Source organism: Montipora foliosa, chromosome 4 (assembly GCF_036669935.1).
Source record: "Montipora foliosa isolate CH-2021 chromosome 4, ASM3666993v2, whole genome shotgun sequence".
Classification (NCBI taxonomy): domain Eukaryota; kingdom Metazoa; phylum Cnidaria; class Anthozoa; order Scleractinia; family Acroporidae; genus Montipora; species Montipora foliosa.
This window is the reverse complement of record NC_090872.1, coordinates 25,441,975-25,453,702: the sequence shown is the minus strand read 5'-3', so window position 1 is coordinate 25,453,702 and position 11,728 is coordinate 25,441,975. Positions and strand designations below refer to the sequence as shown.

General features: G+C 41.4%; 1 protein-coding gene across 2 annotated transcripts in view; it reads left to right on the top strand.

Moving 5' to 3' along the window:
- LOC138000427 (sterol regulatory element-binding protein 1-like) overlaps positions 1 to 11,199 on the top strand; it is a 23,006-nt gene extending 11,807 nt beyond the window's left edge. Inside the window, exons 5-15 of one of the 2 annotated variants that reach the window (XM_068846835.1) lie at positions 425 to 730; positions 998 to 1,112; positions 1,789 to 2,118; positions 3,076 to 3,344; positions 3,743 to 4,013; positions 4,463 to 4,629; positions 5,126 to 5,288; positions 6,220 to 6,511; positions 7,058 to 7,436; positions 8,014 to 8,152; positions 9,191 to 11,199. In XM_068846835.1, the coding sequence (XP_068702936.1) occupies positions 425 to 730; positions 998 to 1,112; positions 1,789 to 2,118; positions 3,076 to 3,344; positions 3,743 to 4,013; positions 4,463 to 4,629; positions 5,126 to 5,288; positions 6,220 to 6,511; positions 7,058 to 7,436; positions 8,014 to 8,152; positions 9,191 to 9,414 (2,655 nt within the window). In that variant the 3' untranslated portion in view covers positions 9,415 to 11,199. The remainder of the gene's footprint in view (positions 1 to 424; positions 731 to 997; positions 1,113 to 1,788; positions 2,119 to 3,075; positions 3,345 to 3,742; positions 4,014 to 4,462; positions 4,630 to 5,125; positions 5,289 to 6,219; positions 6,512 to 7,057; positions 7,437 to 8,013; positions 8,153 to 9,190) is intronic. The other variant, XM_068846836.1, reaches the window with a different exon arrangement.
- Positions 11,200 to 11,728: the final 529 nt, after the last annotated feature.

Below are 11,728 nucleotides of genomic sequence, written 5' to 3'. Positions count from 1 at the left end.
ACTTGCAGAACAAACTTCTGTACGTAGTCATATTTGCTTGGAGTGCTCAGGCAACATGTAATTATTCTAAATTTCTCGTGACTTTCATGCGGGATTTTTGTAGGGGCTCGATATTGATTTTGCACTAGAGGAAGAATGCCATAAAGTGCGTACTAGCCAGAAGTTGCTACAGACCTTTTTAGCAAATTGGAGGGTGTATAAAATGACACTTGTGATAGATTTGGATTTCCTTCCATGAACACACTAGAAAACAGTCTCAAATAATATTGTTTGGTCTTCAAATTGTAACCTTTTATATGATAATAAAAGTAATTCTTCATTAAATCAGGGTCCTTGTTTTATTTTCCTTTTACCAGCCAATAATTATTGTAGCCTGTTTAAGTTTCAAAACTGTCATTCTAACAGCATTTTAATGTCATTCCAGACTCATCTTCAACCTCAAGTCGTCCAGTCAGACACAGGCAGTACTGTCCTCGGAACATTGGATCTTAGCCAGTCCTCAATCCAACCTACACTCACGCAGGGACCCAATGGCCTTCTCACAGCAACCATTCCCATCGTTTTGGACCCTAATAAGATTCCCATAAGTCGCTTGACCAACTCTAAAGGGCAAGTTGCCGCCAAAACTGAGAAGCGTTCTGCTCACAATTTGATCGAGAAACGCTACCGTACCAGCATTAATGACAAGATTGTGGAGCTTAAAGATCTTGTTTGTGGGCAAGATACAAAGGTATCAATGATCTAACCTTGCTGTACACTAAACCATTTATCTTGATTGAGATTGGATCAGAGTGGTACAATCTTTGCCTCTCTCATTGGCTCATGGTAGCCATTGCAACTTAATTGGGTTTCCACATTGTCAACAAGAGAAGTTAAGTAATATTGTAACAGTCTTGTCTAATCACAATTCAGGAATTTTGTAGTTTTCTATTGCATGTTATAATAATTATATGTAACTGTGGTAATAAGACTGCGATTATTTGTACTACTCTTTCAGATGAATAAAGCTGGTGTCCTCAGAAAAGCAATTGAGATGATACAAAGACTTCAAAATGAAAATGGACGGCTCAAACAGGAGAATTTAGCATTGAAAATGGAGCAACAGAAAAGAGGTACCAGTTTAGACTTATTGCTTGATCATGCAGCAGTCTTTAAGGAATTGTGACAGCAAGGCCATAGAACAATAATTATTGTATTGATTTAATGATAGGAGCGCTGGTTGGAATTATGGTCAGTGGTCTTTTAGTACCTTCTTATTTGTTGGGAATTTGCCTCTTGCTCACGAGCCAAGGTGTACTTGCAATGGTTTCAATTTTGGACCACAGACATGTCAACCACTTTCCAAGTTAGCCATGTGCAGTTGTCATTGGGATGAGTCTCCTGGGAAATGGTTTGGCATAAATTGCCAAACCAGCCTCTTTGGCTTTAAATGGATCTTAACTTCTTGGGACTGCAGACTACCACAACACCAGGTTGTGTGGGTTTATGTCACTATACGGCATGAAGTGCCCAGCTAATTTTAGTCCTCTGGCTCTTAATTTTTGAAGACACCAGTGGTAGTTTCCTTATCATTATAGGGTTTTGTTGCACACCCAATCCTGCCAGGAAATTCGTAGAACCATGCAGTTTGGTTCTGGTGATTATTTTATTAATTATTTTTTCAATGTGGTTGTGCAAGCTGGTTGCCACTCAGAGAGTGGGCTGTACAAGACTGTCTGCTTTCATTATCTTGAAGGCAACTCCACAGTAGCCTTAATTTGTCCAATGTTATTTATCCTGTCTCTTCAGAAACCATATCTGAGCTTGTTAGGAAGCAGAAAGAAAATCAGGTTAAGAAGGAAGTGGCAGAGACCAAGAACATCCCTGAAGCAAAGTCCGTCCTCAAGGAAGATACCATGGACACTGAAGACAACAACAAGGGTACCAACATCATTCCAAACCCTTTGACTCCACCCACACCAGATCCACTGTCCAAGGACAAGACCCACATCAAGCTAGAGAACCTTCCTGTCAGCAGCTGTGGCATGTTGGACCGTACACGTGTGGCTCTATTTGCCTTCATGTTTGCATTTATATTTGTCAACCCGCTGAGTTACCTGTTTCCTCAGCTTGATAAAGGTAGCTGTTCAGAGTTATGCATATATAAAGTTGTGAAGTTTATATTCCTCTACAGTAGGGAAGCTGGTAAGCTAGTGCGCTAACTGTTTCACCCCAAAAAGAGTCACAGATTTAACTTACTCTAAGTTAAACTTGAGATGGTGTGGGCCAGCAGTTTCCCATTCATTCACTCTTATTTTGTGGTTGATCACAGGACCCTTGCTGGGGCATACAAGTTTTAATGGCTCTTTCACATACCTTGGCACTTTTCCTTGTGTTGAGTTGTGTGAGTTTGCACTTCTAAGATTTCTACTACCCTCCCTGCCCTCATGGTGGTTTGTATAGGGTACGTATATTTAGTTGTCCACTGTTTAACAGTGTTGCCTTGGTTACATTTTTCAGCAGGTTGTGGGACCGGGCAACCTTGGTTTCTCAGGCACGCACCCACACTCATCTGTGTCAATGAGTTTAATTAGGGAGCTTAAGCAATGACAACGGCAATGGCAACAAGAACGTCATGTCAAAATATAAATTTGCATTATTTTAGTCGTTTTGTGACCATTTAAGTCTTTTTACTACGATAAGGGTGTGGTAGTTCCTTAAGAATGATACTGGTCGGAAGGGCGCTTAATTCAGGGGAGCAAGTTAAAATTTATCTTCAAGTGATGACATCCTTGATAAAACTTCAAATTTGGCTATTTCATATTGTTGTTTTGCTGACAACAGCAAAGAAATGGACAAAAGTGAGAAACGCACATGCAAAGGGTACAAAGCTATTGTCTTTGCCCGCTAAATATATGCAAATTTGTGATGTTGTTGTTGCCGTCGCCGTTGTTGTTGCTTGAGCTCCCAATTGTCACTGAGGCACCCAACCTCTCTCTATTTGAATGCCTATGTCCTCAATAACAGGAAAAACTGCATTAAAATATTTCCTACTCATTGAACGGATGTCTAATTATTCTTTATTTCTGTGCACAGGTCTGCTTTTCCCCAATTCAGTGGAATCTTTTAGGTCACATACTGTTGGAAGAACCTTGAAGTCCACTGATGGTGGGGGTGCTGTTTTGGAAGATAACTGGCTTCTGAGTATCGCCCTGTTTGCAGCCAAATGGTTCATTCACACTCTTGTAGCCCTGGTAGTGCTGGCTCGTATCTTTGTTTTTGGAGAACCTGTGATACGGCCACACTCGGACAATGCTGTACTGTTTTGGAGACACAGGAATCAAGCCGATGAAGACCTAGCCAGGGTACTAACAATTTTGTTATTCAAGGTTGAGCGAGAGCCAGCCACCATCCAAGACAACTTGGTATTTTGCATTTTTTAGCCCTTTACGTTAAATTTTGATGCCGTTTTGAATTGGGAGCATGGTGGACACCGCAGTGAGAGCAGCACCCTGCAAGCAGAGCCTCAGCCGCAGCCCGAACTTTTGGACTAAAGAATCTTGTTTTCTTTCATCAAACCCGTTTTTCCGGTGCAAGCATCCGTTAATTGATAAAACCGATGGTTATAATCGAGCCCACTGTACTGTGAAAAACCAAGATGGCGGCAAGATCTGGTACATTAGGCTTGTGTTCGAGACTGTTTTCTGGCAATATGTCACGCATACGTAATGACGGGCTCAATGTCTTGTTTTTTTCTTTTTAGGGTGACACTATATCTGCCTCAAGGCACTTGCAGGTCTGCCTCAGAGCTCTGAAACGTCCACTTCCTGTTTCCAAGCTAGATGTTGCCTGTGGACTGATCTGGCAGGTGATGCGGCATATCCTTCACAGGCTGTGGATTGGTGCATGGTTTGCATCCGCTGCAGGGGGAATAAAGCTGAGAGGCAGAAGCAGAGAAGCCAAGGAGCATGCAAAACTGTCTGCAAAAGATGCAGCTTTAGTGTACTATAAGCTGCATCAACTAAGCCTTACAGGTGTGTTCCAAATAAAGCAGATTCCCAAAGTCTTTGAGCTCAAACCCAGGCTCAGTTTACTTTGGTTTAGTGCTTTTTTTGCTGTGTTCTGCAGGACAAAAGTGAAATTATTGCCAATTCAATATTAATTTTTATGTAGAACATAAGCACACAGTTGAAATCTTTTTTCTCCAACTTTACTTGGACGTATGCATGACACAGACATGACACATTCTATAAGCTTGTTTTTTTTGCCTCTTTTCAAGGAAATTAACCTTCAGTTATTTTTCAAGGGCAAACTGTATAAAGCAAAATTAAAGTGATCAATAAGATTAAGAAGTACCATTCATTCAGATATCATGAGACTTCATTCAGGTTTGCGGTACTTCCAAAGAACCTTGGACAAGGGAAATGTGGACCTTGGCTGTTGCATTTGATCGCCTAATATTATGTCTTGTTTTTTTTTTAAGGTCATATGTCCGTTAGTGGATGGCGTTCTTCCTTTTTCAGCTTAGCAGCAATGAATCTTGCAGAGTCAGCTGATAAGCTGATTAGCATTCAACTTTTGGCAGAGATCTATGTGTCAGCAGCAATACAGATAAGAACATCATTTCCTGAAGGTCTTCACTTCATTGCTGTAAGTTTAGAATTGTAACAGATGTGTTATTTACTGATTTCATTTTAGTTGGCTCTTCTCCCACTACCAACTTACTGACAATTATTAGTATCTTTCTTTGCTACTAAACTGTCAGGAGAATTGGGAAATTTGTGACTAGTTTTCAACTTCACTCTTTTGAAATAAAAGAGTTAGCAGTTGCCACTTTGCCACTACTTTTGCGAAAATAAAGAAAGAAATAAAAAAATTTTATTTTGTTTCTCGTTGTGATTTTTTTCAATCTGAAGATTGTAGCTTGTAGTGCGATTTGACTGTAATGTTACATGCACAACACCTCGGATCATTCGCCATTTTCAGCGGTTTCTTTTGTTTTGTTAAACCGCTGGCAACACAATACAGTGTGACAACTTTGTGACTAAATTTTTTGCAACTATTGTTTGAAGTTTGAACCCTTCAGAGGGGCAATCATTACTATTGTCAAAAGTTGCATGTTATACTTAATTTATTTTTGTTTCAGAGATACTTCCTGAGCCGTGCACAGGCCTCCTATGCTGCTCATGGAACAGCTGCTCCAGCCTCGTTACAGTGGCTTTTTCAGCCCAAGGGACATCGCTTTTTTGTCAGCAACCGGTGGTCGTGTAGGGGTGGGGATACCATGTGGGCAAGCGTCAGCAATAATGGTAAGAGTATGAAATTGCAGTTTCTAAAGATCAACATTTGCAACAATACAAATTATACAAATATAGTCGAAGATTAGGTTCACTGCTTTGCTCTAAATGTAGATAGAATAAAAGACATTACGGTATTTACTTGATGAAACGCTGCGGTTTTTATTAGAGGACAGCATTTATTTCAAAATCATGTTTCTTAAATCAGTTAAAACTATTACAGTAGTTCGTTTGCAAATGTTATTTAAAACAGAAACATACCAGCAAAATTCTTGGCCTTAACAATGCAACTGCTCATTGCGAAAATTCTGAAGAATTAACTGATAAGTGTAGTGACTTTGAACTTAAAACGTCTTCATAAGGGAAAATAAATTTCCAAAGGCTGGGTTGTACATGTATTGAGTTGTATTGTGTACTTGTTTATTTCTTATAAGCCTCAAGTAAACGCTGTATTCTTCAGATTGGGTGCGGCATTTATTTGAGGGCAGCATTTATAGGTACTTTTCCTTCCATCTGCAGGGTTTAATCAAGGGCGTCATTTAATGAGTAAATACAGGGAAGGGTAATTTAGCTTGGGAATGGGGTTATACCCACGTGCAGTTTTGATGTAATGATGATGATGATGATGATGATGATGAACAATGAAATGGAGGGATGACAAACGTTATCCCTATCAAGGGTATCTGCCTGCAGCTGGATTTAACCGGCTAAGAGTCAATTTTCATGGCGAAAACCAGGGTTAAACCTAGGTAACAAAGGCGGCAGGTATGGTTGATAACCACTAAACCACCCGCACCTTTTGTTTGGTGTTAGTGCATTTTTACTTCTTTTCTTTTACTAGGACCAACCCTTAAATAATTTCCAGGGATTTAGGGTCCGTTTCCAGTGAGGCTGCACCACCAATGTAACCTCACCAGTTGCATTCTTAACATCTTGTTTGCAGTTGACCCCATTGCTCATGTGAGTCAAGCTTTCAGGGAACGCCTTCTCCGCTATGCACTGTCCTCCATTGTGTTACCAAGCTCATCAGATGATGACTCCAAAGGTGATGAGAGTGCCCGTGATGCCTTGCGCTTCTTGCACATGCTCAACGAGTGTGCTTGTGATGATCAGGTTTCCAAGTGGTGGGTTGCAGTCGGAATGGTGGCCGTCAATTGGCTTGGAGGCGAGGATGAGGCAGCTGAGAGATATTACAGCACAGTCGAGAGTGTTCCTAAAAGCCTGTGGAATGCAGAGTAAGTTCTCTATCTCTTTTGTAAACCTGCTGCATTGAATTATATTTATGAGTTGTTTTAAATTATATCTATTTCGTATTGCTTATGACAGGAGTTGGAAGTGAGAAGGGAAACGTAGCGCACAGTCCCTCCCGTTTTCCATTTCTTTGGGAGGAGAGGGCACACCAATAGAGTTATTCTCTTCTGCAAAAAGATTATTACCATGTATTATTTGGGACACAAAACTACCCATCTTTAAAACACGGTTAAAACAAAGCCATTATTAATTCAATAAGACCTGTTTAAAAGAAGGAAGGAAGGAACTTTTTTTAGGTGTCTAGTCGTTCTAGCGCTGGAGCACTAATTGGGGACACTGTGAACTAAAATTAACAATTAACACAACTCACGTCAAATGTTGGTTTTTGTGGAGAGGGGAAACCGGAGTACCAGGAGAAAACCTCTCGGTGCAAAGTAGAGAACCAACAAACTCAACCCTCATGTGATGCCGAGGCTGAGTTTATTGTTGGCATTAAGTTTAACAGTGTGTGGTTTTGTTTTCCTTTGCAGAGATCCTGTGGCAAACTCCAGGAATCCATTGGCTAAAGCCATTTTGAGAGCCTATCTGGCCAAAAAGCAAGTACTAAATGGTGACCTATCGGCCAGTTCCCTGGAGGATTGTGCTCAGCTCTGCAAGAAGTCGGGTATTCATTTGGCAGAAAGCATCAACCTAGGCTCATCACTGCATAACTCAAGTACAGGACGACTGCACCACTTGGCACAGCTACTGTGCTGTGATTGGTTATTGGGCACTCGCAAAGATATCTGGGAGTTCTCACAAAAGCCCCACTCTGTTACTCCCGTTGATCCAGTTGAGCTTCGTGCATTTCAGAATGACCTTGAAAGCTTGCAGAAACTTACTCACCACATACCAGCTGCTCTTCCAAGGGTGAGGGCTTGATATAGTTTAGCCAATGGTAGAAGTTGTCTGGTTTAAGTGACTAAATGAAAAGTTGGGTGCAGTTGTGAGAGCACTCGGAAGATATCCCACCATTCCTGCTCCCACATAGAGTAGGAAATGCTCCTGCTGAGAATAGGAAATGGAGTTTCCCGTGTTAAAGTCTGGCCATGTAAAGACCACAGTGTAATTGGAGGGTTGCTGAGCTCTGATGTGTAACCCTCGTCACCTGTGCAAAATAAACTGGCTCACACCAGTTTCAACATTTTTGTGCAAATGTCTTATCAGAACGATTAACTCTCAGTCTGCATCACTGTTTCACGTAGACATTGTGACGGTGCCATACAAAACAGCAGGTGCACTCATTACTGTGACGTAACAGGTTACCATGGCAACAAAGTAGCCATCTTTGTCTTTGAACGCTTATACCTCAAGAGCAACCTCGGTTGGCCCCAATTTTTCTCTCTAGCTGGAAAGTGATAAGCAGGCTAAGATAAAGCTCTCTGCAAAGTTAAAGTAATTCGAATTCAGATTGTTTTTTACTCCGTTATTTTCTTTTGCTCCTCAGCTTTATTTGTACGAGGCTGTTGCACGGCTCATGGCTGGAGCTAACCCCACGGAGACACACCACCTGCTTCAAAGAAGTACACTACGGCAACGAGTAGTGACGTCGTGCCACAACAAAGGACATCAACAAGAAGATGCAGGTACGCATAGAAGGGGAAAATATAGGCGTTAATCCGACCTCTTATTGCTCAGTCATGATTGGTTCCCTTAGGTTCAAGGTACTTTTAAGTTAAAAGAAGGACTTTTGGCGATCATGTCGGAGTACTGGTTTCGTGATGAAGATAACAGGGTCAGTGTTAAAATATTAAAGCGTTAGCATTGAATCGACTTCACTGTTTAGTTTCATGCCACCGAGTGTCCGGTCGTCATATTGTATTTCTGAAGCAGTGATTATAGTGGGAGAGAGGAAGAACGGAGAATCAAGGGAGTGGGGATAGTTGGCTAGGGAGATGAGTGGTGGGGTGGGGATCTTCCCCCCAGTTTTCGTCCTCCTCCTATATAACATGGCAGCTGTGTGAAAAAGTAGGGCTAGAAAGAACCCGGGGGGGGGGGGGAACTCCCATATGAAACAGACGGGGATGCTCGTCGTCTCGTGACCCGTAAATCTAAGTTAATGCTTCAGCTGCTGAACATGCAAGTTGTGTAACGCTTTCGATTGGTGTACCATGGAATATCCCTTGAGTTACTTTTAATTTCTTGGTCAGTGTGCACACGAGCCTTAGTGCGAGTCTGTATACCAAGAAACACAAATGACGCGTGGGATTTTCCATGGTATACCCCGAGAAAGTGTGGCATGCATGTATTATTTTATACCATGCTATCGAAAAACAATGCCCAACACAATCAACGAGGCGCGTGATGGGAATTGCATTCTGAATAGGCCATTTCCGAGTTCATACCTGCCTCCTCTTCAAAGCGAGTCTAAGTGCGAAGTTTTTGTGATGGTAATTGGTTCTACTGTACATATGAATGAAAACTAATTTTCATAAGAAAAACTTCGCACTTAGACTCGCTTTGAAGAGGAGGCAGGTATGAACTCGGAAATGGCCTATTGCATTCTTGCATTCTGATTGGCTGTATTTCCTTTGCTGGTAAGCGAGTGCGAGTGCGAGTGCTGGTAAGCGAGTGCGACTTCCTGTTTGCTTCAACCGAACTCAATCGCTGCTTTATCTTCGCAGGGGATGAGTCGGAGAGCAGCTGCGTGACAGGAGAGCGCGAAAAAGCTGCAGCTCTGATAATGGCGTGTCGCCATCTGCCATTACCCTTCCTGTCGGGACCCTGCCAGCGAAAGAAAATGTTGGTCGAGGCTGCAACCTCGCTGGAGAAAATCGGAGATAAGCGAGCTCTGCAAGAATGTCAACAGCTTTTGCTTCAGTTGAATTCGGTGACAGCTGTTGAATAACACGTACAATGCTGTGATGCGGTTTTCGTTTGTGTCATGCTTCGTTGGTCGATGGAAGGTTTTAATTTATTTATAACATTTTATTTGTGTACGCGATTGCCGTTAAGAAAACCCTGCGAGAAAGCACGTCCAAAGTGCATGCTGAAATCTGTCTCATTCTTCAAAAGCTTTTCAGCTATTTACACTTAACTGGCTTGTTTGCTCTGAGCTGACTTTGGACTGCAAAACAAATTAGCAATTTTCCATATTTTCTTTGTAAACTTTAAATCTTAGGGATTTTCTCGACTTGGCTAAATTAACAGTTTTTCCATCAGCACAAATTGAACTGTTACGTCACTCCTTGAACAAGCGTTATTGGATGAGAAGTTGCTAAGCAACACGATGTTTTTGAATAAGCGTTCCAATTTGTGTGAGACCAGTTGAGGGAAATCTTAAATCATTACCAAAATTATTTGCAAGGAGTGTTTTTAAAGATAGTATTTACGGAAGCAAATCAAGAAAAAGCTTTGAAAAAGCAGAAAGGAGTTAATTTAAATTTTAGTCTTGTGGCCTGGCCAAACGCTCGCAACATTTCAGCGCAGCACCACAGTTTCTTTAGAAACTACCCCCTTCATTCATCTTGCAACATTGTTGGGCACAACATGTTGAGACGTTTGGCCACCCTGTTGCGATATATTGCAACATGTTGGATGATGTTGGATCAAAATTTAAAGCGGTCAAATTTTTCGTGCAACATTTTAGATGTTGCATGATGTTGTACTCGTTTGGCCGCGTTCACGCAACATTGTTGCACTTGGGCATGCGCGCCAGGTCCACTTGTCGCGCGCTGGGGGCCTAGGGCACATAAACATTGACATGTTGCGTTGAAAATGTTGAGAATGTTGCGTGCGTTGAAATGTTGCGAGCGTTTGGCCAAGGTTTCAACACTTAGAACACACCATCTTCAGATCGAATGACGCTACAACACTGTATCACGTAACAGCAATGTTATGGTACCATATGAAACACCAATTATTTCCAAACAGGATGTGATCATTATTTTGATGTAATAAGTTACCTTGGCAACGGGAAGGCCCAGCAAAAACACCCTATATTTTAGATTGAGTTGCTCATATCCCAAAAACGAACTCGGTGATCCTCCTTTTTTATGCTGAAAAGTGATTAGAAGGCAACGATCAAACTTGAGGCAAAGTTTAAAAAAATTATGGCCCCCAGATTGAGAGCCACCTTAAAAAAATCACAAAATTAAGGTGGCTCTGACTCCACTTGACAGAATTTTTTAAAACTTTGCAGAAAGTTTCTTACCCTTCTGATTACTTTTCAGAAATAAGAAATGGGGGTCACCGAGTTCGTTTTTGAGATATAAGCAACCAAAGACAAAGTAAAAGGTGTTTTTACAGGGCTTGGCCGTTGCCACGGTGACATATTACGTCACAATGAAGACTTCATCTTGTTCAGCAAAAACCCGTGTTTCATTTGGTACCACAATATTGTTAATAAATGATACATTGTTGTAGTGCCGATCCTTCTAATAAGAGCGTTACCTGGTATATGATTCATTTCATATACCATTTCATCATTACCTGGAAGCGTTGAAACTGATTCGAGCCACCTTAATTAAGAGGTAGTGGCGATCCCTTGCCTTTTTATGTATGTTCTCTTCTTTGTGTCTGCACACAAACATCTTAAAGAGTGATTTTTTTTATTTGATTTTCAACATAGGAAACGATTTAAGTCGTTGGTTTGTAATGAATTAAATAAACGATTAAAAAAAATAAACTGCTACATTCCTAGTGAGCAATCCCAATTTGTCGACGAGGACTACGACAAACACTGTCCACCACTATGGTACGTTTATAACTACTGTCACCTCCACAGTGGGACGTCTGTACGAGGGGCAACATTTTTCCAAATTATCCAAGAAATGATGTTGCATACGTCACCTATGTCCAGAATTAGATGCACACCCAATTGTGCTTGAGCGTTTCCTTCCAATTTCCAGCAATAAGGTTAGGGTAAGGGTTAGTGCTATTTGGAGGTCATATTAAACCTTACTTGGGGGACACTTTGTGAAGTTAAGGCCCAGTTCTAACGTCGAACGTTTCATGTACTCAAATGTAACGAACCTACTTCATTCAATAAAGTACATGAAAAGATCGACGTTTGAAGTGGGCCTAATTGTCGGCATGTACTAAGACAAGGAACAACGGAACACCCTGGAAGTAACCAAAAACCCTCTATTTGGCTAACCCTAGGCCTAGCTAGGCCGTAAGTTGGTTTTTAGGCCTAGGGTTAGCCAAATTGAGGGTTTTGG